Source organism: Spodoptera frugiperda, chromosome 2 (assembly GCF_023101765.2).
Source record: "Spodoptera frugiperda isolate SF20-4 chromosome 2, AGI-APGP_CSIRO_Sfru_2.0, whole genome shotgun sequence".
NCBI lineage: Eukaryota > Metazoa > Arthropoda > Insecta > Lepidoptera > Noctuidae > Spodoptera > Spodoptera frugiperda.
Genome location: NC_064213.1, coordinates 8,297,702 through 8,321,541, shown reverse-complemented (window position 1 = coordinate 8,321,541; position 23,840 = coordinate 8,297,702). Strand labels below are relative to the sequence as shown.

Below are 23,840 nucleotides of genomic sequence, written 5' to 3'. Positions count from 1 at the left end.
TGTTTTTTAAATGAAATTAATTATTTTATTGTAGAAATGACAAATACTACATTTTATTAATTAAAAATTATCAAATTATTACAAAACAGTACTTAATTATTTATTATCACTTGTTTTACGTTTAGCGCCTCTTGGTGTCTCTTTTGTCTTTGGCTAAATTATAAAATAATAGCAACTCCACACAAAATGTCTGATTGAATGTCAATGTCAATAACAAAATGACAGCCAAAACGGTAGTCTGTCATCGAGACATATGAGGTAAATTCAGAAATAAAACATTTTCAAGTCATCTTTTGTTATATTTTGTTGTGTTATAAAATTGTATTGATATTGCAGTTATAATGGAAAAGATTCCTGATCAGATTGGTTACTTGGTTTTAACAGAGGACGGGGCTGTCCTTGAATCTGGCGGTGAATTGGAAAACGACGAACGCGTTGCTACAATTATTACTGATCTCATTTCCTTATCGAATAAGTAAGTAAATTTTTAAACACGTACGTGCGATTAAACCATAATGAATCAGCATCAACATGTTGTCATGATTACGTGTTTTAATTGTCTACTGCTTTAAATAAATTTACTTGTAAATGTTTTAGGGTCGATCCAGTAGCATTTGGACCAAATGAGCAGTTTAAGAAGATATCTATAACTTATGATGACCATTGGTTTGTGATTTGTTTGTCGAATAAGAAGATTTACGTTGTGAAACGCAGTATACAACCAAGTTTAAGTGAAGGAAATGCAATTAATGTCTGAGAAGAACAAATAAATCACCATGGGACGAAACTTGTTAATGAGTAGCCTTGAGAATGCATCATTTAATATTATATTTCAAATTCTATTTAGATGTGTAACATTTGTGATAAATGCATGGGTCATTAGGAATGTTGGACATGAAGTTCTTGGTATTATGAATGTAAGGCTACTGCTCTTGGAGAGTACTATACTATTTCTCAGTCGGGAACCATTCAATAGAGCATGCCTTGGACAAAAAGACGAGTTTAGCTGGAGGCAACTTATTAATCAGATTTGGCTTTCTGTACCTGTAAGTTGTGTTCTGTCCATTGTCTTTGTATATATTTGGCTGAACTGGTTACCACTGGGCCACCCTGAACATGCCTTCCAATATACATTTGGTTGTTGGAGTGTGGCCTTATCATGTGTGTTAGAGTTGTGTTCTGCTAATGTTGCCTTAGTGGCACAACTTTTCTGTTTCATCAAATTAAAAGTTGCTCTTGATACTTTGCATATCTTTGTAAGAACCTTATTATTCTTGTCCATTGTTATATATGACAGGTCCCTTGCTCTCATTGCATTTTCTGTGGCACAAGTAGGCAGCATTGGAGCTATAGTAGTTAGTTACTACATATTCTTCTATTGGTACATCAAAAATAAACCACTGTATGGAAAAGGAGCTTTAAAAAGTAAATTAGTACCTGAAGCAGTTTTGCACAGGCTCTATGATAATATGGACGATTTTCAATTTACATCAATCTTAGACTTCTTACCAAAATACAGTGGATCAGTAAATGCAATGTTTAGTAAGAAGTTAAGTACACTGACACTTAGTTTTGCTAAGCAGGGTGTTGTTAAACAACTGTTAACAGAAGGAGAGAAATATGTGATGTCAGTGAGTCCTGTGATGACCTTCAGTGAGCAGGCCACTTATGATGTAGTTAACAACTTGGGCAGTCTGGCAGCAAGGTTTGTTTTCAGACCTATTGAAGACAGCAGCTACTTCTATTTCACCCAAATGGTGAGCAGAGAGTTGCCTCTTCAAAAGCAAGATCAAAATAAAATTCAAGAATCATGCACAGTATTGTCACAAGTATGTAAAACTGTCAGTTCTATTGGTTTAATTGTCTTAGTATTTGGACAAAGTTATGCTAGAACACTACTGTTGTTGTACGGAGGAGAGTCATTTGTTGCAAGTGGCTTGCCAGTTCAGTTACTTAGAAGCCATTGTTTGGCTATAGTTTTGTTAGCAATAAATGGAGTTACTGAATGTTACGCATTTGCTACAATGACAAGCACACAGTTAAACAGCTATAATTATTTGATGGTACTATTTTCGATAAGTTTTCTTTTATTGTCATATGTTTTAACTTATGTCTTCGGACCAGTAGGTTTTATTATATCAAATTGTATTAATATGTTTGCTAGGATAGTTCATAGTATTCATTTTATCAGTAACAAATACAAAGGTACAGATTATAAGCCATTAGAAGGTCTCTATGTTGGTAAATTCTTTTTGTTGACTTTATTCATAGCAGGATGTGTTTGTAAATTGTCAGAAAATAAAATATCTCGCGATTCTATAATACTCCATATATCTATTGGAGCTGTATCATTACTTTTTGTTCTGCTAGCTTGGGCATATGAAAATAGAGACCTTATTATTAGAGTGTACAAGAAGTTTTGGAAAAAAGAAGACAAAGTTTCTCTTGATTAGCATTCAATTACTGTTAAGTTATAATAATGAGTATTCATTACCAAGTGTTAAATGTAACATAAATAATATTTACGAAATAATTATAGACATGTTATAATAACACCATGTTTGTTTTATTTTAACAGTACAACAATAAATGATATAATGAAATATTAATTTGAACTCTATTGATTTACAAATTAAAATAGGAAATTTTATCATCATGGAATATTATCCATTTGTTTTATATAAACTCATGTCCTGTGCTGTTGCCAGACAATACAGATAAGGAATGATTCATTCAGTATTGGTTTACAATTATGATATTTACATTGGATAAAAAAATATGCCTTTCATTTGGGTTTCACATATCCGCCTTACTTCATCTGTGAACAAAAATATAACTGGTTAAACAATGCAATTTGGGAAAAGACAGCCTATGTGTTGATATAATATAAACATTCCTTGATGATTTATGAAATTTTCAATTAATTAGGACAAGACGTTAATTGGAAAACACTTATTTTAACCCTATTTTAGTATTATTTTAGCCAGAATAAGTAATTATCCTGGTAATTCAGTAAGAATTTACTTTACACTTAATTCGTTTTCAAAGCAATCATATTGTTAGATTATAATATTAAACGACATACCTGCTATTTCTTTGAGATTAGCATTTTTTTCTTGGATAATTACATAAAATTCTCTGTCATTAGAAGACTTTCCTGTAATCCAATATTCATCTGGGGTTTTGATGATAATTTCTCCATAGTTTCCAAGGCTAACAGATAAAGAAAAATATGAATTAAGCATTAATTAAAAAAGCTTTCGATTGGCGATAGTGATGTACTAAGTCCTATATATTTGTGTTAATTCACACACAAATGCAACTTTGTAGAAAAAAACCTCATTGAAAAATAAACATACTGTACATACCTTTTCTTATCAGTGTGTATATCTGCTATAATACTTAGGACTTCAGGCTTTACAGCAGTAGAAGGGTGCAGTTTGGTCACAGACGGCTGTAAAAGAAATAATGTTTATTGCTATTTACTTGTACAAAATCACAAGGATTTTGTGATTATAATCAATAATAAAATTACTTAATTCAATAAGGTGACATTACTTACGGAAGTTTTAAATGCGAGATTCAGCCTATTGAAGTACACAAACTTGTGTTCTGATAAAAGCTGTGCTGTTTGGAGTGCATGTATTGTGCACTGTTCACCAATAGTCGAGGCTATCGTTGACAACTGGGGTCCAATAAATGCGTCTAACGATCTCAACATCTCTGGCTGTACTTCCACATTTACTGTAAACAAGAAAGAGGGCCTCAATTTGTGGAGTTTTCAATGTCATATCTACATTTTGAATAATTTAATAAGATTTTGTATCACAGAAATTGTTATTTTATAAAATACCAACCATCAACAGTCAAACAGATAGTGGCGCTCATAGTTCTGTAAACAACTAAATAATACTGCTTTGCCTCCGAATCCTCTTCTCGCTTCAAATAAACTTTCATTAGTTTCTCTTCCTGGTTCCCTTCAGGAGGATAGATGAATCGACCATGTCTCTGGGCAGCAGCCACAGCACCTCCATGGATTTCCTTTTCCACTTCTTTTGGTAGTAATGACTGTACCAAATATTGGTATAAGGTTAACATGTCATCTGTATCTAACCCGTTCCTGCAAATAAATGGAGAATAATATTTAAGCTGACCTTATACAATTAAGTTGGTTGATATAAAATGCATATTTGGAACTTACCAAATAAGTTGTTCATTGTAGATAAATGAAATACATTTGAATTGTGGATAATTGAGTTCTAATAAGTCAATGAAGCATAAAACTTTGAAGAATGAGTTCTTGTCCAGAGGCAGATAGTTGATGCCCTGGATGACGTCTGCCACATCATTGGATATATTTCTAGATAATATATACTGGAAAAGACATCATTTTGATATAAATACCTATAAATAAACATGTAATAATATCATAAATTCAATTATTATAACAAATAGGTAAATTACCGGTGTAAAGAACTGGTCACAAACTGAATATATTTCTTCTATAGAAAAGTTTTTGAACAATCCTCTGAACATTCTGAACATTTTATATGATGACTTTAGTAGATCAAACATCACAGATGGGATTACCTGTAACATGTAAGAGAATACATCAATACTAGTTATTTACAGTTTTATATTAGGAGAGGTGATTCTAGACTTTAGACTACTACTACGGGGTCTTTACCCAGACTGAGGATCAAATCTAAAATCAAATGTTTGTTAGGCACAATGAACAAACAAATTCAATGTACAAACAAGACAATATAAGGTTTATTGGTGAACAGTGGGAGTGGGGAATAGGTGTACTATCTTGGTATGTTACTTACAAAGTCAGTTCCCTTACTCTCTCCAATAGCTGACATCGCTTTTGTTGTGTATGGAATTCTGACAACCTGAAAATGGACATTAATTATTGTATAACATCATTACATTCTTTACAAAGTAAAAAGAGGGGTTTGTTTTATAAAAATAAGGTTGTTTATGTTATTTGTAAATAAATCTAATTTATATGATTACCAGAACCATCCAATATCCTTTTTCTGGTTGATAGAAAATGTATTTTTTTGTCTGTGTCCGTAAAGCTTCACATGGCTTCTGTGAGAATGTCCTGCAAAATGAATTTTGCTTGATTAGAAGATTACATTGTAAGAATACTGTACAGGCTTTCATTTACTTCGGGAGGTGGTCACCTTATTTTATCTTGAGGATGGTACAATTAAGGTGATGGAACCGAAGACTGAAAATAGTGGACTGACACAAGGTGTATATTGTTTGTTATCTGCTGTATTATATACCCATACTTTACAAATTGAGTTCCTTATAATTTTAATCCAATTATTTAGGAAGTTATCAAAGAAAGTAGTACTTACGACATGAATTTAATAACCGCTTCACATAATCCGACTTGCATTTTCTGTGAATCAGCACTGGTCTGACTAGGGTAAAAGTATAATATCCTTTGTAGCTCCTGGAAATGAAATTAAACCCATAAATGTTTTATTTTTTAAATATCTATCTATTGAGTCATTTGGTAAGGTTGATGTGATCATATGCATTTCGGGTGGATAAAAACCACCCAAAATTTATTTTGAACAAATAGTAAGCTACATAATAAATGCAAAATAAAAGAAACAGTTTCTTTAAAATTTAATACATACTTCGCCTTCCCGTGGTCCAAAACTGGAGTTAAAAATAAAAAACGAACTAATTTTAGCTTTAACATCAATCATTGTGACGAGTTTGTAATTTCTTTATTAAATAAAAAGCAAATTGTATTTTTAATCCAAAATAAATATTGACTTGGTTAACAGAAATGACAATCTTCTTTCAGTCATTATTTTTGACATTTCATTGACTGTCAAGTGTACAGATAATAATTTTTCACGTTTTATTTATCCGTTTGCAAAGATTTGGTACCATTTACCAAGTTTTATTAAATATTTTAATTATGCATAAATAATTATAATAACCCAGCACTGAATATTGTGGTTAATTTAATAAGAACATGTCATAAACAGGATAGTGTTGGTGTACTCGTGGGTGTTTTGGGTACATTTCTACATGAACACACACTCACCAGTACATCAGGCGTTGCTATAGTATCGTTACTTGTTTAATGATTTGAAAAATATTTTGATTTTGAAGCATATGTACCTAGTTTTTGTAAATACGTTAAAATCATTTTCAATTAAGCTTTGAGATCTACTTTAAACTAGAATCATGTCGATTCGTAATCCAAGGTTACCGCTTTTGCCGGGTTATGGCACAAATCCTATGGTAAGTGAATTATACTTTTCTTATTATACCATTACATTACAAGGAATAATGATAATTCTTCACATAAATGTCTATAATTTTCTGTTACAGATAGGGAAAAAGAGTTTCGGGGTTCGTCCAATTTTTACAACTATCGGTAATGTGAACATGTTGATTGATAAACAAGAAGGGGTGAACAGGGTTCCATCATTATACTGCCGGAAACAAGCTCCAGACCTTCCAACATGGATCATGTATGATAAGCATGTAAGTCTTGATACTAAATGTTGTAGTTACAATGAAGTCCGCAAATAAATAAATTAGTTAGGTATCGAATAATTTGCCTTTTTACTTAGATCCTGCGATTCCAAGCTTTCTTCCAACAAACATTGCAAGAATACCGTACAGGCTCTAATATACTTCGGAAGGTGGTCATCTTATTTTATCTTGAGGATGGTACGATTAAGGTGATGGAGCCGAAGACTGAAAATAGTGGACTGACACAAGGTGGGAATTTGAGTCCTTCACAAATTCATAAATAAAATTCTTGAATTTGCAAATTGATAAATAGTCTTACCCTTTACTTTCCTAGTCTTCTACCTACCTTGCCGCTAATGAACATCGTGCCCTCTAGCACTATACTATAGCTACCTCTGTTCATTGAATAAAGGTCACACTCCTTTTACGTTAAAATGAATAAATCTCTTAATAGAGATAAAGCATATTTTTTTATTTACTAGTACCTAGGTACAGTTCAGTCAGATTCAAGCTGTTAGACATTAAGTTAATTTTGTCAAGCCGGGAATTGAACCCGAGACACTTCATTCGACACTTGCATTTTCGAAATAATTAAGTTGATTTAAAACAATTTGATCCAACTGCCAATTTGTCTGTATAGGAACAATGATTAGTCGCCAAAGAATACGTCTTCCGTTCAGTTACGATTTATATTACGACGTATTGGATCTGAACATCGGATTGGAAGTTACATTCTTTGGAAAAGTGTTTAAGGTATGTACTACCTTTATCTTGTGGAACTTTGTGTGTTTCAACCATCTTGTACCTATTAATCAACAATGAATTCTCCCGTAGATCGTAAACTGTGACAACTTTACGCGGGTGTTCTTGAATCGCCTTGGCATCAACGTACCAGATCCTATACCGTATCCGGATGCTGTAGAAGTAAGTATATAGTATGTATAGAAGTAATATGTATGTAATATGTTCGGTTATAAATTAAATTAATGTTTTAGAGAACGGTTGACAACAGGAAGCCTGCAAAACACTGGCCATTCAAACAGTTTCTTGATTTTGATCGACAAGTTTTGAGGTAAAGTATTTTATGTCCAAATGTCTAAGTTTCTTTAAAGTTTAGAAGAATGTAGGCTTGTTATAGTTAAAAAATAGTAGTGCTATTGATGAAATGTTTGTTCGTCCGTAATGTGTTGCCTTGCTTTGCCTTGTTACCTTAACTTCATAGTATTATTTTTCAGATTCTACGGTTACTGGGATGACCGTGATTCCGAATTCGGAACATTGCACCATTTGGAGATACATTATTTTCTAGCCGACGATACCATTGAGATCAAAGAAACAGTAGCACCAAATTCCGGCACGGAGCCCGGTCCCATGTTTTTGAAAAGAATGCGTTTGCCTCGCGTAAGTTAAATGTTATCTTCGTTATTTATTCAGTTTATATAAGTTTTACTTACTATTTGTTGTAATTACCTAGATATACTTACTAAGAAATTTTGTAGTGGTTGGTGAATACATAGGCAAACTATGTATGCTTTTATTATATTCTAGAAAATACCGTCTAAAATAGAAATGACGGGCGGTCCCCTAGTAGCATCGTATTCTCCAGCCGATTTGAGTATTGGTGCTGTTCTGAATGTCTTTGGTCGCAAAGTTGTGCTTACTGACTGTGATCCATATACGAAGGAATATTATCGCGTCACATATGGATTCGGTAAGTTAATATGAACATAATGTTTTTTGATCTCATATAAAAATGTTGTTTAACTTTGAAACAAATAAATAATTCAGTGGTAAAAGAGTAAGGCAATAAACTATAATCCCTACACTAAAACTTATTTTCAGATACATTCACCAAACTACCAATTCCTAAAGACGATAGTAAGGAATGTATCAGTTCCAATATGGCGGATCGTCAACTACCTCCTTGGAATGGCTACGGCAGCTACGATGATTCCGCAGAAAACTGTCGCACTGTGGAACCTAAAGCGATACATAGGGACTTTATAAAATTTCTTAATAAAGATAGGTAATATACTGTTTAAAAATACATCTATATAATTATGTACGTACCTTCTAATCGTAATTAATAACGCTGATTATTTTTTGCTACTGCAGAGCTGGTTTCGATTCGCACACCCTACGTTTCTCTGCTCGTCTGATTACTGACAACCCTGACGATACTCGACGCTATTTCATCGTTACATATTTTCTCTGTGATGATACTATTGGCGTTTTTGAATTAGGCGAGCGCAATTCAGGTTTCTTGGTAAGATAAGATTTTGTTATTATAATCAATATTTTTAGCGTAAATAGATACTGGACAGTGTCTAGAAATCTAGAGAAAAATAATGAGACTCATATTATTACGATTGTAACGTCAGCAAAGGATCTACGCCACTGCTACGAGAGTTCTACGCCACTGCTATCCGAGTTCTACGCCACAGCTACGCGTGTTCTACGTCACGGTTACGCGCTAATTCTAAATTTGCTACGCGAGTTTTATGGCAGGACTAATTGATTGCTAACATTTTTTCGACAGGGTGGTAAATTTTTCCGGCGCAACAAAATGTATCTGCCAGACGTGAATTTCTTTGTGCCTAAAGAGCCCCCAGCGTACACGGATAAAGACATGTGGGTTGGCAACGAGTTGGTTGTCAACAAGCACCGATTCCGACTCATTGCTGCTGATGAATATGCTCTGCGATATATGGAGTTGAATGCTGAACAGGTGAGACGAAGAAGTTTGGTTCTTATTTCGGACTTTTTGTCTTTGCACAGTTTTTTATAGGCATCCTGAATATGTGTTAGATTCGACTTTAGACTCTATCTTTTTTTAAATATCTATAAGTATCAATTTGTTCGTATTGAACAACTTTATTAATTTATAATGTGGTTTATAGTACCCGATGGCAAATATAGCGCTGATAATGGACAAAATCCGCCGCACGCTGGCTTCTCAAGAAAATGGATACAAGAACTTTGTAGCAAAATATATGGAAGCTGTAGAACCGGATAAAAAGGATCTCATGTCTGTTAGATGTTTCAAGTAAGTCGATCCAAATGACAAATGGTTGTTAAGATAAAATGTAAATTGTTCGGCCTGTATTTTAATAAAAAATGCCTGTGTTTTGTAGACAAGCATTGAAAGAAATAATGTGCGAGAAGATGACAGAGCATGAGTTTTTGACTCTGATTAGATTCTTCCGCGGAGATCCCGGCAAGGACAAACTTCCTCGTAGAGAAATGGTCAGGTATGTTGCTGATTAGTATTAGCCGCGTGCGTAACAAATAAATTTTAATAACTTTAAAGGAGAACTTGATATTGGGGACTGGATTGTGGTTTTGATGTTTTATGTATCCAATGCCAATACCTATAGATACCTATCCTTGTTTGATTCATGATTGCAATTGCCAAGTCTTTGTTTTAGTTTGAACTCCCGTTTTGGGTTATTATTCAGTTACATGTGATCAGTTACACAAGATCTTTGTTCTTTACTTCTTCGGGGAATTGTAAAGCGTTGTTGATATCCAGGTCACTAGTTTTCTCGGACCTGACACGCGGCTTATGGGATGACCGGGATCGTCTCCGTGAAGGTCTGATGCACGCTGACGAGACTGGTTCTGGTGTTCTATCCCAAGATCGCTTGCGACAACTTCTACGTGCTCACCGACTACCAATGAGTAACGATCTCATGGAATGTATGTTGTCAGTGTAAGTAAAAATATTATAAATGTATGTATTACCTATATTATCATCATCATCAGCCTGTTCTCATCCACTGCCTATATGACAAAGTAGACATTACTTGTATGTCTGGAGTTTATTCTGGTGTTTTCTTTTCCATGTAATATATAGTAAGGTCAATGTCAAAGTCAAAGCTTAAGTTAAAATGACGGTTAAAGATACGGTAGTGAATTTGTATGGCACATTAATTTTGTTTGAAACTTGATAACTTTAATAGAACAATGCTTTACAGTTTGTTAAAAGATGAGAAGTGCAATATCCATTACGAAGACATGATGGACTTCCTGGACTTCAAGACTCGGCCAGTGTTCAATCTCACGGAAGCCGATTACGAGAAGGTTGTACGTCATGCTCCACCCGTGAAGGACACTGAGGTAACGGGAAACTTTACTTTTGTATCTATATCAAAGTTTAACAATTTGTATGAACGTGGTAATCTTTAGAATTACCTACAATATATATAAAAACAGAGCAGATATTGCTGAAGATAAAATTGACATATATTCAGTGGTGAAGAAAATTTTAATAAATTGTATGTAAAAATAGAACTACAAATATGTCGTGTTAGGTGCGTCATATTTTCTTCACATAATTACCGTAATAATATTATGTTTTAATTTTTCAGTGTAAACTGTGGGGTGAATCGGAGATGGAGATTAAAAGCGGTTATGTCAACTGGAGTGCCTTCCTTTGTCAGTTGAACCTCGAGCATCTCGTCAAAGAACAATCTTAGAAAAGAAAACATAGTACGAAAAGTAAATAAAATTAAAAGTAACCACAAATTAAAATTATTAAGGTAAGCGTCCATAGGCCCGCATCGTACGCATTCCGTAAGACATCATCGGTATTCGGTACGCATTAGGCTTTGCCGACGAGCGGTCCTTACGATTTGGATCAGTGGACGCAGTTGCATGAGTTTCTATACAAGATAAACTAAAATACGTTAGACAATAAACTAAAATACGTGAGTTTCTATACAAGATAAACTAAAATACGTTGCGTGGGATGAGTTCGATGCGGGCCTGTGGACGCTCACCTTTACCTACCATATACTCTCTTATTCTTTCTCTTAGAACTACTAGAAAAAAAGTTCCACAATCTCTAAAATCATCGTCCACAGGATAAATCAAAAATACCGAATCAATTATGGTTATCTTTCGGTTATATTTATCAGGAGTTAACACACAAGATTTGTGGAATTGTATTTATTTAATTGATAGTAATTTTTTGCTTTGAATACATCTATTTAAGGTTTTAAGACTCGAATATTAGTTTATTAATTGTATTTTTAATGTAATCAATATTTGTTGTTTATCAATTTTGTAATGTGTCTGATGTGATTATGGTATTATTTTAGAGTGATTAAATTTGTCTTTTATTAGTTATACTTTGTCGATTTATTTTTCAACAGTTCCGTTAGTTGGTATGAAAAAGCATCATAAGGGGGCTTTTCCACCACGTTGCTGTGGATGCGTTTGACTTCCACCAATCTTATTAATTGGTACACATAGCATAGCACTAGTGGAAACTAACGGCTGCCCTATTATTTATCGATAAGTGGAAACGGTCACATAGTTTCACAGCTTAGCTATAACTTCTTTGTAGCAAACCTACATAGCGCATCTTTGGTGGAATAGCACCCTAACTGGGAAAAAGTGGGTGCCACTGGGTGATGGGTGGGTAATATTTTTAATAAACATAACACAGGTAAAGTTTCGAATTCGTTTATTTTTTCGATCACAATAAATATTATTTAAATCATTCATTCTATTCTCACTATAGTTACAATTAAAATACGAAGGTACAATACACATTCACTGTTGCAAACATATCTTCACAACATTGAAAATGATCCGTGATGTAAGTAGTTAGGACTAATGTGACGTAGACAGTTATAATTGTGATTGTTACTCCCAATGGCTACTCACAACATTCACACAACAACCACAACTGGAAATAAGAAATAAATAACTTACAATTACACGTATAACTAAATGACTTCGGTCTAGTTATAGATTATCGAATTATCTTCTATCGATTCGATGTCATTTTAATTTTATTGATATGTCGTTAACATCAACATTCACACTTTTGTCAGATTAAAAAAAAACAATGTCAAATGCTATCTACGTTGTTCCAATACTTTTTAATACATTTAATTTTCGCCCTTATTAAAATTTACTTATTTAATACTTCTTGTCTCTTGTTTTATTACATGGCACAAAGCATTTACTTGTGTCGATGCAGTCATAATATTTTATTCATATCTTACAAGAGGTACAGCATTATTTCCTAGGCATTTCATTTATGACACTGGACGGATTTAATACATAATTTAGACCTAACTATAATTTACATATTTACAATTTTCTTTTAACATCAGTATTGTCATCTTAGGAAATTTTTGATAAGGTGAAAACACTTGAATATTTTCACATAAGCGGCCATCTTAATATATGGTACTTAAATTATTTGATTTTATTTGTGTAGTTTCTACGGATTCTTATATCTACATCACTATATGTTTTAACTCGTGGGCTTGTCTATTCACCATGTATGAAGGTCCTCAGAGATCAGTAACTTTAGATGACGTACCGCCAACACCTATTATTATTTGAGTGTAATTAAATTATGCTATTATTACACTAATCACCACATGTCCTTCACTCGCTCTGCCGCTGGTATTTGAGGTCGGTACCTGGAAAACAACAAATATTATTTAATTTGCTGTACAATCACTATGTCTATTATTTACAGACGTGATCAATCAATCAATATTTTCCAATCTGTCGAATTTCAACTTTATTATAAAACAGTAATGTTGATATCCATTCATCATCATCATCATATCAGTCACTAGACGTCCACTGCTGAACATAGGCCCCCAATAAGAATCCATTTAAAACAGCGAATAGATTCGCTATAAAGTTTTATAAGCTACTATTGAATCAACAAGCGTAACTCCGTTTCAAGGATGTCAATAATTATTAGGTTAAAACTAGTTATGATTGTCGTCATCATAATATTGACTTCCAATCGATTTCAACCTCAGCGGCCGTATAACTACCTAGAATATTTCACTACGCAGAAGCATAAGTGTGTGCAAACACGGATTCACTTTCTATCCTCTCACTCATCATCGTCATAACATAATACTCACTTCACAGTATTCAGGCAAGCAGCGTTTATTTAACATAGCGACAAGACTGAGAAGTACTCGTTATGTACCTATGCGGAGGGATCGACGGTGGCGCCACGGGTGCTCCCGTGGCCAGTGGCGACATCTTTATACCGGAACTGTTACCGTTTATGCTTGACCCCAGACTCGACGCGGAGTCCGCTCTGAAACGTTTACATAAAACCATTCATTAAAGGACCATTTTGCCATATTCATTATAATTGTTGTTTATAATAATGAATTAGCAACTGCTTCGTCCGGAAAGGGGTCTTGGGTTCCATTCTCGGGTCAGGCAAAGCATTACTGGGCTTTTTTCGGTTTTTCGAAAATTTCTGAGTCTGGAATTGTGGCCAGTTTATGGCAATAGGCTCACCCCGTATTACATGGGACTTATAACACAAATGGTAAAAAGTGGGTGTACATTCTATAGCGGCAATGTGCACTTCTGCCTTCGGGGATAAAAGGCGTGACGTTGCATATATATAATGAATTAGTGTACCTGTCTATCTGTCTCCTGAAGAGCGGGTACCTCCACGGTGAGTTTGGTTTCCTGTGATGTTCATGTTGGTAGGCGGGGTTGTCCCGACCTCTTTCGTTTTCACTAACTACTGACATTGAGACCTGCCCTTCGGTGTCACGAGTCTTTGATGACAGTCTTCTGCAATTTTAGAGAAATTAAGATGTTTAAAGGTGGTGTGGTGGTTAAGAGTTAATATGACGTGTACGTAGAAACAGTTGTGGGTGTCATAAGATTAGCAAAAGATTACCCTTATGTGCTCGTACATGCTCGTGCGCAACTCGTAACGCGGCCGGCGCGGGCGGGGTCACGTTATTTAATAACACATTTTTTTCTTTATTATTTTAAGGGGTTTTTGTCCAAATGGATACGTCAACCCCATCGTACCTTATTATCTAATTTACACTCAGCTATGAAACACATAAGAGTGGTACAATTTGGGATCGAGTTGTGGATTGTCACAGGCTCTTGATGTAATATTATGGTTTATAAATAAAGTCTTATTACGTCAAAATTACGTGCAAGTAACCAACCTAAGTATCCTAGTAGGTAACGAGGCTTGTGTCTGCGGCCTGGCTCGCTGTCGACTGTCGACAATCAGCACGTGTCTGTCGTACGGCGTGTCGTAGTCCACCTCCAGCACCGTCGAGAACCGATGCGGCCAGATCAGGTCCAGGATCGCGATTATTAAACCCACAGCCACACAGATACAGCCTGGAATAAAAAATCATTTATTTAAGAAAGGATAGAAGTTAGGTAACACGTTTAACGCCTTGGTGTAAGACTTATGGGCCACGCTGACTACCTAGAGGGTTTACCAGGGCTCCGGTTACAATGATAGGCAGTAGTAGGAACGAGCATGGTTTTTAATCAGTAAGGTAAGACATTGGATGATTTTCCTCCCTCAAAAAAAAGGTACAGCGACATAGGATTTATCATTGATAGTTACTTCATTTAAAGGCATTTGCCCTGTACAATAATGAATGCAATACACACGATCAATTTCAATTTTATACTGGGGTAAACTATTGTTTATTACGGATAATTTTAACTCACCTGCTATTAACACAAGCCAAAAGCACCATCCCAGTGAGAAGAACAGCATGGCTCCGTCGAGGCGTACGACTAGCGGTGCATGTGGCAGCGAGGCCCAGTAGCCGCCGGCCGCGGCACATAGCGTCACGCCAAGCGTGGCCATTGCATACGCGCCGTATCGAGGCACAACTACCAGGAGCAGGTTCATCAGTAGCCACAGAGCTATCGCCGTCCTGGAATATTATGAATAAGGATTTTTTAGAACTTTTGAAAAAATGTTTAGACTTTCATCAGTTAGTCTGCTAGCACCACATCTCTGAGCTGCGGACTACCTAGCGGGTTTACCGGGGCTCCGGCTCGAAAAGCTAGGAGAAGAAACGGGGTGGTTTTTAGTCAGTAAGAGTCTGACACTCCCTCTCGCCAGAAGTCATTGAATGATTTATCACTTTATTTAAAAAGCACCACATCTCTCGCAATAGAACTAGGAATGAGGCTCATGATAGTCTATTCGGAATCCCAAAACAATAAATAAAATAAGGCAATATTTCGCTTCTGTTTCTAATAATAAATATCAGTTTCCTATTCACTTACCATAACAACGTAGATGTGGTGTACCCTGCAGCACGGTACTTGGCTCCCCAATCGAAGCCCTCATGCTGTACTGCGAAGTGTTCTGCTACTGACAACAGTGGGAACGGCAGGCCCCGCGCCAGGCCATCCCGGTAGAACTCCTGGATGGCTCCGGCCTCCTCCCAGCGGAACTGCTCGTTGTAGTCCACACCTGGATCCCCCACACTCGTGTTTCCCCAGGACAGGGCTGGAATAATTATTGACCAGTATCAGTACGTAAGTAAGGTAAAGACATACCTAATCCTAAACCTCAAGTAATCTGAGTGTGAAATACCCACCCACGATACCCAGAACTCCTTAACAGAAAAAAATTATAACAGAACGTTATAAAGCTGCACATGTGATCTTCTTGATGTTCAAAGTAAGTAACTTTTCGAGAATTTCGTCGTAGAAACCCATATGATATTGTTAGAGCGTACCCAGAGGGATTTCTAAGTCGTTAAAAATACCTTGTTGACGAATCTCACCGGTAAGCGTAACGTTGACATGTCCCAGCCCCACATGCACGGCGAGCCAGCAGTCCAGCCGCTCGGCGGAGAACGCGCGGTACGCCGCACGAGCCACGCGGGCGCCGGCCACGTGCCACGACGACCCGTGCTTACATACTGCAACCAACGTAACCAAAACAATGGCGTACATTTTCATACATATCTGAAATTACTGCTGAAGAATAACAAAGTTGAATAACATCTTTGTTTCAGATGTTTTAGAAGGTGTCGATTCCTTATTGAATTCTGGTCGTCGCCAGAATGATCTCTGTTAAGTAATAAAAACAGTGTATTATGTTATCTGTCGCGTCACTGATTGTCAAGTCCATTGTTATGTAATATAAACAATTCCATATTGGAGGTCTATACTGTAAAATTTTTGATAAACCAATTTAATGTTCTGTTCTGTTTTGTTTGTGAATAGAGCCCCGAGGCAGTAAAGTTGCTTGCAATTTCTAACGACTCTTATCGTATGTATCTCACATCTATCGTCCTACGCGCCACAGTTACACTGTTATTACAATGGTATCCTAGACAGCAGAAGTAGTTAAGATTGCTATCAATTCACTACATTTACTGATAGCCTTTCCCGGCTGAGATTATTTGGACCAATTCAGTTCGAATAATGCCATTTGTAAGCTCAGCACACAACACTGTTTTGCCTTGTACCGTTATTAAAATTATCGCAACCGGAATATCTCAGTACTTGTATTGAATTTATAATGAATCAATGCCAGCATGAGCTTGATTCAGAACAGTGGAACTGACATTTCACGAGTTTGTTTGATGTCATCGGTGTTTAACATACATTTCTTTCTTGTAGACGAAGGAGAGGATGGATGACTGATAAGCACTGTATACATATATGACCCAGTTAGAAAATCATCCTTTCATAAAATTATTCAACTGATGATGTGTAATGATTGTTATATAAATGCAAATAGAACAAAAACAAATATGTATATTGCCTACGTTATTAGATAGAATTGACTCACGGATACGAGCTTTTATATCTTACATCACATGGTAGATAGAGATGAACTATAGCCACGAAGTGCGGAACCAAATCAGCATTTGACACACGAAAATCGCGGTCAATGGCAGAAGGCAAGTTTCACCACTCGCCCGACCACCCGCAAAACAATGGCGTATTCGTTACGAAAAAAATTACAAAATCTTTTACTAATCAGACACATCTCTATAGTTTTAATTTGGTTATGGTACTAAAGCTCTGTAATAACACGTTCCTTCTAAGTTATTAATAACTAACTAGTTATTGGGGTAAAATATTTTTCGTTTTTAAACTATTTTCTGCCTAAAGGTCATCTCCTTTCCTGAGGAATCACGTCATTCAATCTCGTCCTTATGATAATAAGTTAAAAGTTGATTAGAGGTATTTACTTCAAAGGAGTAGTAGTCCATATTAATATGCATCTCCAATTAACCACTAATTGACGAATAAATTATATTATCGATTCAATAATAAGTATTTTACATTTATGTTAATTTCTAAGTAAACTTGAAGCTGCTGGTAGTAATAATCTAAATTAAAGTTTAAAGGGGTCCGTGGAATAATTTTGAAATTTAAATTTAGATACGTGCAGTATCTCTTCTTCTAGAAGCGTCCTCAAATAACTTTACCTTGGTATTTTTTTTCCTCATCATCATTCATTTAACCTTTTCCTAAACAGAGTCGGTATTGTCGGATTCCATTCTATATACTTGATTTTCCTCTTTAAGTACTGCCTTTGCTTCTAGTAAGTAGTGTTTGTAAGGTTTTCGCGTTGTTCCGTTAGTTAATATACTAAAGAAACGTATTATCTAGTGGTATGCTTAAATTTACATTTAGTGTTTGTTTCATGTCAATCGGTTCATAAATAAAAAAGTTATGTCAAATTAAAGAATCACGTCGAACACTATTCTATGCTTATACCATTAATCTCCGCAACTATTTGACGGATTTGGTTGAAATTTGGTACAGATATAGTTTAGAACCTTAGAAAGGACAAATGCCTGAACGGAGTATAAATAAATAATCCAAGTTGTCTTTATCCTCGATAGATGGCGTTGGGATCGAAATAGATCGCGCTATGGTTTCGTTACATTCATTTGGTTGGGTATCGGCCGAGCGCTTCGGTACTATCGTAGTAGAAGTGTATTATTATCAGTCGTATGATTGTCTGTAGTGGTCCTGCTGTTTCGTATATTCTAAATAAATTGGTTTCGTTGTATTTGTCAATTAATAAGTTTATTTGTTGGGTTTTCCTGGTTTTCTGGTTAAATTATTTAACGTAGGTTTAGTTTGATTGATATCGATTATTAGTAGTTACTGTAGTTAGTTTTTTTAATAAAATTGTAAGTCTAATTTATTAATTAATTAGATTAGATAGATTAGATTTAAGTCGTTTCTTTTAAATTATTTAGTTTAAGCTTGGTTATTATAGCATAGAGGATAGGTTGTAATATAATTTCTTTTTTAATTGTTATAAATTCGTAATTCGTAGCTTTCTTTAGTTTTAAGTTAGTTTTCATCTTAAGTTCGGAAAGATTATAATATTTCTTTAGTTTAAGAGTATACATCTATTAAATTCAAACGCAGAGCTCATTATGTTGATTTTTGAAGAGTTCCCTGGAATATCTTCTACATCTCATTTTTGAAGAGATTCCGCGAGATCGGGAACTATGTGGTTAAAACCAAAAATTTGCCGGAAGTCACTATTCCACGCGAACGAAGTCGCGGGCAAAAGCTAGTTGTAGAATAATTATGTAAGTGCCAAGGATCTTCGATCATCAATAGCAGACCATAATATGCTGAATTGCATAGAACATACCTGACACAAAACTTGATTTAGAAATATACCTAATCATCCCAATCATCTTGTCAATTATAGTCGAGTATCTGTCAACAATTATTTTCGTCATCTATAGAACCCAAGTCTCCATAGATCGCACAGATAATTTATATTTCCCCACCATTTCGTAGACATTTACGAAACATTAGCTTTATCTTAATACCTATAAAACTCAATACCAAATTCAATGAATAATCTCGTTTCTTGTTTATTTTAAGCAATGTACTTGCATTTTAATTAAATGTCCATTAGAATTTTCATGGCAAATGAGTGTAATTAAGTCGTTAAAATCGTTGCCAAGGCTGTTACGTCTGCTGCAATGATTTACGCTTTTAAAGTGGTGTTAAAATTGTAGAGTTATTCTGCAAAAAATCCAAACGGTTACGTCTCACTAATTATGAACAAAGAAAGTGGAAAGTTGGATATTCCATAATGCTTACCTAGAATGACGGTGCCGACGAAAAGGCTGAGTGTGACTATCGTGAACGTTGAGAATCTCTGTAACAAACAATGGATAGGTCTTAATGTAGCTGTTATGAGTTATACCTAGTCATTATCGTGATCCCAGCAGACGTTTCGTAAATAATGCACTGTGTACTACAATCAGCTGGAGATAATACTGCGTTACGAGTAATTTCAAACAAAACAATGGCCATTACATTGTCTACAAATGTTTATAGATATAGTCAAATAATAATTTTACCTTATTTACAACTTGTGTGCTTGGTAGCTGACAACACAAGATGCTGTTAATATGTTTAAGTTACGATGCATCTTTTCAATAGCTTTTCAAAACTTAAATTAAAATGTCATACCTATTATACTTTCTGATACTCAATTTTATTATACTTCGTTTTTTACCTTGTTGTGTTTATACTATATTTATAGTGTATATTTAATAATTTGTGACAATGAAAAATAGAATAAATAATTTGATCGGAACAGGAAGTAAAAGTAGTAGTCTATTATAATAGAAATATAGATTAGCTGATGCAGGTATTCATTAGAAACCAATTGTCGTCAATGTCAGAGATCAGGAAAGAGATAGCCTGGCATTTCTGTTGTTGATTCAATATCGTTTAGTCATAAGTTTGGAGTGCAATATGCAACCTTGTAGGACAACACTTAGTCACCTTTTACTGGGAGGCAGAACGTGTTTAAGTGGGAAGCCGCTTAGTCAGCGTAAGGAAGGTTTTCAAACTGAAACCTTACTAACTGACTAACATCAAGTTAAGCTATCTTAAACTGTGAGGGTGATCATTGAATTTTAAACTTTATTCCAAAAGTATAAAGTTGATAATTACATACAGAAGTAATTTAAAGTGCTGGCGAACGACAAGCTATTTAAAAAAAAAAGTATTTATGACATATTAAGAGTACAACCTCTTTCCTGATGCCGGGGAAGACAGCGAGGAAGGCGATGTAGAGTGTGAGCGCGGCGATGAGCAGCGCAAGCGCAGGCACATCAGCCGCGACGGCCGTGCGGTTGTGGTACGCATACAGGGTCGGCCCGCCTTCCTCGCGGAACGCGTCGAACCACCCCTTCATCGCTCACCCAGCCTGGAACAAGGGAACATGGAACACTTTAGTACTGTGGCTTTATATGAGGAATGTGGTAATGGTATTTCTGTTGTAGTCTGAACGATTTGTGGGTGGAATGCGACTACCGAAGTCGTCGAGCTTTTCAGTTTGCATCTATTTCGGTACTGTGTCATGTATAAGTAAGTATTAGGATAACGTTAATGTTAAGTTTATTTTTATGTTCATACAGATATTTAGTTTTGGTTTATTTTATTTTTTTTATAAGTACTGCATTTATTGTATTAGGTGTGCCTGTAAAGATACAGTCACAATCTACATTATGGGGATGATCATCAGTATCTTAATAATTTAAATAATTTTATAAACAGATTGTTGAGCAATAAAAACTTAATTTTAATTAGGTCCCCTAAATTAATAAATTGTCTTCATTATAATGTAAGAGAGTGAGTTGAAGCAATTAATTATACAAGTATGAGCACACAGAGTTGTGCTAACATATTACCTGGTTAAAATGCGTTAAATGAGAAGGAAGGCAATTAGCTTTACTTAAATTGCACACATCATTTTTTATGATCCTTGATTTCATAAATCGTTTGCAAAAATTTGTAACTATGTTACAAGTACACGTCGTAAATATTAAAGTTACTAAAATTGTTCCGGCTGAGTATTTTTATTAACTAGGTAATTTGATGAAATCTCACGTAGAGTTTCAGAAATTCAGCTGTTTCACTCGAAATTAGTTCAAAGTCGAATTTGCAATGAGAGATGCCCTCTCAATTTCAATGTGAAACGTTAGTAATTATTGCAGTAAGTTAATTTTTAGAATAAAGAGTATTTTTTTTTTAATATCCAAACTGGCATTTAAATGTGAAATAAATGTACAAATATTGCAATTGTGTGTATTTTATTCTTATGAATATTCAAACAGAAGGGTTTAGAATCCTAAATTATTTAAACTAAACAAAATATAAATTATAATTAAATTGGACACGCAATAAATAATCTCAGACTATCCTAAAATAAGTCCATTTGACTGTGCAAATTAACATAATTAATTATAACCAACCATTATTTACAAAGCGGTTAATCGAATACCACTATGAAGAGACGATTCGTACGCATTAGTATTCTATTAAATGGACACTACATACCTATGTTAATGTGAATTTATGCTAGTATTAAATATTTGTAAGGAAGAATGTGTGTGTGTTACTCCATTACTCTAAAATAGTCGAATGCATTATGAAAAATAGTACAAAGATAGTAGATTATGCCTTGGTATACCATGAAAATAAAGTACTAGCTAGCATTTTTTTTTACTGCAAAAACTCTTAGGTATCATTGGGCATTTTAATGTCTGTTGTCTTGCATTTCATGATACCTGCGATTTTTTTCTACACGTATCATTTGACTATTAGCAGTAGCAATTGGCGTTCCATTGTATCTTCTTTCCCTCATGGGAGACATGCATGAGGTTATGTCTGGTATAATTTGAGTAATACATAATTTCCATTATATTAAATGCAGACAAAGACATAGGCACAGCTAGTTATACTATGTAAATGACGAGAACAGCAGACTGTGCGACGAGTAAGGGTAGGTGTAAATTACGCGTCGGTGCTAGAAGCCACGAGCTACTGTTCTAAAATGTTAATGAGACAAGTTTCGTACTTGACACGAATATTCTGCTAGTAGACCTATGTGATGCTATTTGGATAATGTTAAAGTCTTAGGTGTATAGTACGGTACACTTGAATGCACAAACTCTCCCGAATAATTGGAGCTGTATTGCTGGTAAAAATGTCAGATAGTACGCGCTAATATGCGGCCAAATAACATCTTATTACTATTTAACTTTGATTTTCGGATTGGAAAGAGTGATGGGTTCTTTAATTTGGAATTTATGTATAATAACACAAAGTACTTGTCATAGGCATTATAATCCACCTAATTGGTGAAAAGGGGCTTTAAAATGTACTTTTTCTATTGAATTTTGACGTTTATTTAACCGGCTTCCTCTCCTCGTAAGCATAACCTGGGGCAAGGTTTTAAATAATATATTTTATGCACAAACCTGTTTTGTCGAATAGGTCGGTAATAAAATTATCGCTGGCCGTAGACACACCGTTGCGTGTTACGTTAAATTGGGTAGACCACAAACACCACTTCCCATTTTAGTTACGAAGGAGATTTGCGAAATGTTGGCTTCCATTTATGTAGACTAGGTACTGTGGCTAACTTGTTTTTAGGTTTACTGTCTAGGATGGTACTGACGGATGATGAGCACATTTATTAGGTGCGAGGCAAATACAATTGGGATTTTGAAGCCAAACCATTACTATGGTAAAAATTGGTTTATCTGGATAATTTATATAATTTTATTTAGGCATAACTTTAACTAACTGAAATTGTATACTTGTGGATTGTATATCAAGATGCAAGCTACAAAAAACCTTTTTGTAATTCAGACAAGGTGCTAGTGTCGCAAAGAGTGTGTATCGTATCTCGTCGCCGCCGTGTCGCGGCCGGAATGCGCGGGCGCCGCCGCAGGGCGTTGCGAAACGCCTCCGCGATCCGCGACTCTTCGCCTTCGGAAAACGGATGTAGTTGCGGCTTCATGTGGCTTATGGTGCATTCAGTTCAGTCGCTAATTAAATAATAAATGCTCGTGATACCAGAGATTGTAAGCTTTGCGTAACAAAACCCACTGAGTGTGAAATACGGAGCAAATGCGCGTTTAGTAAAAGCTGCAAGGACTACGATTGTGTGATTCGTATGCAGATAACCATTGCAGCAATGTATCTGCATTTTGTTAAGTAGTTGCATCAATAGTTTGTATTTTTCCCTCTCATATAAACTTGCCTAAATTGTGTAACGACAAATATCCAGCATTGTGCCCACTCCCACTTGGCTCCGGTTGGAAATTCCAAGCAAGCTGGGTTGAATGACATCTAGATAATGTCATGTCCTACCCAACCTAAAGAAGACGACATGGTGAAACAAGTCCATATTCATTAATTATTTACGAAACGAGTAACTCTGTAAGCATACGCGTATATATGTATGTATGTGTGTATAAACAATATACAACTTATTAATCAGCCAGACGCCAGTCATTGTGCCACAAAGGTCTTCGGGACCTTGAACTTAACGTAGTTGTTGGAAAATTCTCGAAAAAATAATTGGCGTTTGATGAAAATTGAATACAATCGTTGTAAAGATCAATAACAAAGTGTTGACCTTTAACGAGATAAAGTTCTTGACATAAATTAAGGTGGGGTGGTGGAACTCGGAAGTGAGCTGAAGATAACAGCTGCTATAGTAACCGGTAGCGAGT

The 23,840-nt window shown here is 35.3% G+C and overlaps 5 protein-coding genes across 9 annotated transcripts in view; 3 read left to right on the top strand and 2 right to left on the bottom strand.

Moving 5' to 3' along the window:
* Positions 1-140: 140 nt before the first annotated feature.
* On the top strand, positions 141-2,555 carry LOC118268801 (ragulator complex protein LAMTOR4 homolog). Its single transcript, XM_035583472.2, has 3 exons — positions 141-258; positions 337-475; positions 598-2,555. The coding sequence occupies exons 2-3, from the start codon at positions 342-344 to the stop codon at positions 755-757; spliced, it is 294 nt and encodes a 97-aa protein (XP_035439365.1). The 5' UTR covers positions 141-258; positions 337-341; the 3' UTR covers positions 758-2,555.
* Positions 777-2,555, top strand: LOC118268760 (protein RFT1 homolog). The gene has a single exon (XM_035583403.2). The coding sequence runs from the start codon at positions 777-779 to the stop codon at positions 2,451-2,453; it is 1,677 nt and encodes a 558-aa protein (XP_035439296.1). The 3' UTR covers positions 2,454-2,555.
* Positions 2,545-5,847, bottom strand: LOC118268767 (vacuolar fusion protein CCZ1 homolog). Of its 2 annotated transcripts, none has more exons than XM_050703330.1 (11): positions 5,661-5,847; positions 5,373-5,470; positions 5,020-5,110; positions 4,830-4,895; positions 4,465-4,590; positions 4,202-4,374; positions 3,858-4,120; positions 3,563-3,744; positions 3,360-3,454; positions 3,086-3,213; positions 2,545-2,818 (listed from the first exon to the last, which is right to left on the bottom strand). In XM_050703330.1, exons 1-11 carry the CDS (start codon positions 5,730-5,732, stop codon positions 2,760-2,762), a joined length of 1,353 nt encoding a protein of 450 aa, XP_050559287.1. In that variant the 5' UTR covers positions 5,733-5,847; the 3' UTR covers positions 2,545-2,759. The 2 variants fall into 2 exon arrangements, with proteins under 2 accessions (XP_050559287.1, XP_035439313.2); XM_035583420.2 differs by having other exon boundaries at positions 3,369-3,454; positions 5,661-5,846.
* On the top strand, positions 5,239-11,098 carry LOC118268756 (EF-hand domain-containing family member C2). Of its 2 annotated transcripts, XM_035583396.2 has the most exons (16): positions 6,092-6,279; positions 6,370-6,525; positions 6,615-6,765; positions 7,157-7,269; positions 7,351-7,440; positions 7,512-7,588; positions 7,752-7,917; positions 8,065-8,227; positions 8,359-8,542; positions 8,632-8,782; positions 9,056-9,244; positions 9,417-9,562; positions 9,651-9,767; positions 10,049-10,228; positions 10,494-10,635; positions 10,887-11,097. In XM_035583396.2, the coding sequence occupies exons 1-16, from the start codon at positions 6,223-6,225 to the stop codon at positions 10,992-10,994; spliced, it is 2,190 nt and encodes a 729-aa protein (XP_035439289.1). In that variant the 5' UTR covers positions 6,092-6,222; the 3' UTR covers positions 10,995-11,097. The 2 variants fall into 2 exon arrangements, with proteins under 2 accessions (XP_050559277.1, XP_035439289.1); XM_050703320.1 differs by lacking the exons at positions 6,092-6,279; positions 6,370-6,525; positions 6,615-6,765 and adding an exon at positions 5,239-5,263 and having other exon boundaries at positions 10,887-11,098.
* Positions 11,099-11,969: 871 nt separating this feature from the next.
* Positions 11,970-23,840, bottom strand: part of LOC118269230 (dual oxidase maturation factor 1) — a 49,199-nt gene continuing 37,328 nt past the window's right edge. For 2 of the 3 annotated variants that reach the window (XM_050698801.1, XM_050698800.1), the window contains exons 2-10: positions 20,345-20,521; positions 19,402-19,459; positions 16,089-16,226; positions 15,583-15,808; positions 15,013-15,224; positions 14,490-14,670; positions 13,939-14,097; positions 13,490-13,603; positions 11,970-12,959 (exon numbers count right to left, since the gene is read on the bottom strand). In XM_050698801.1, coding sequence (XP_050554758.1) covers positions 12,911-12,959; positions 13,490-13,603; positions 13,939-14,097; positions 14,490-14,670; positions 15,013-15,224; positions 15,583-15,808; positions 16,089-16,226; positions 19,402-19,459; positions 20,345-20,509 — 1,302 coding nt within the window. In that variant the 5' untranslated portion in view covers positions 20,510-20,521 and the 3' untranslated portion in view covers positions 11,970-12,910. Of the gene's footprint in view, positions 12,960-13,421; positions 13,604-13,938; positions 14,098-14,489; positions 14,671-15,012; positions 15,225-15,582; positions 15,809-16,088; positions 16,227-19,401; positions 19,460-20,344; positions 20,522-23,840 lie in introns of all 3 variants that reach the window. The other variant, XM_050698811.1, reaches the window with a different exon arrangement.

What these genes read in the sequence shown, in the direction of transcription:
- LOC118268767 (XM_050703330.1), bottom strand. Translation starts at nt 5,732, where the DNA reads ATGATTGATGTTAAAGCTAAAATTAGTTCGTTTTTTATTTTTAACTCC. An exon ending in AAGGATATTGGATGGTTCTG is followed by an intron (nt 4,896 to 5,019) that starts GTAATCATATAA and finishes GTCCATTTTCAG; the next exon opens with GTTGTCAGAATTCCATACAC. An exon ending in ATCTCGCATTTAAAACTTCC is followed by an intron (nt 3,455 to 3,562) that starts GTAAGTAATGTC and finishes TTTCTTTTACAG; the next exon opens with CCGTCTGTGACCAAACTGCA.
- LOC118268756 (XM_035583396.2), top strand. Translation starts at nt 6,223, where the DNA reads ATGTCGATTCGTAATCCAAGGTTACCGCTTTTGCCGGGTTATGGCACA. An exon ending in AAATTTCTTAATAAAGATAG is followed by an intron (nt 8,543 to 8,631) that starts GTAATATACTGT and finishes TTGCTACTGCAG; the next exon opens with AGCTGGTTTCGATTCGCACA. An exon ending in ATGTCTGTTAGATGTTTCAA is followed by an intron (nt 9,563 to 9,650) that starts GTAAGTCGATCC and finishes TGTGTTTTGTAG; the next exon opens with ACAAGCATTGAAAGAAATAA.
- LOC118268760 (XM_035583403.2), top strand. Translation starts at nt 777, where the DNA reads ATGGGACGAAACTTGTTAATGAGTAGCCTTGAGAATGCATCATTTAAT.
- LOC118268801 (XM_035583472.2), top strand. Translation starts at nt 342, where the DNA reads ATGGAAAAGATTCCTGATCAGATTGGTTACTTGGTTTTAACAGAGGAC. An exon ending in CTCATTTCCTTATCGAATAA is followed by an intron (nt 476 to 597) that starts GTAAGTAAATTT and finishes TAAATGTTTTAG; the next exon opens with GGTCGATCCAGTAGCATTTG.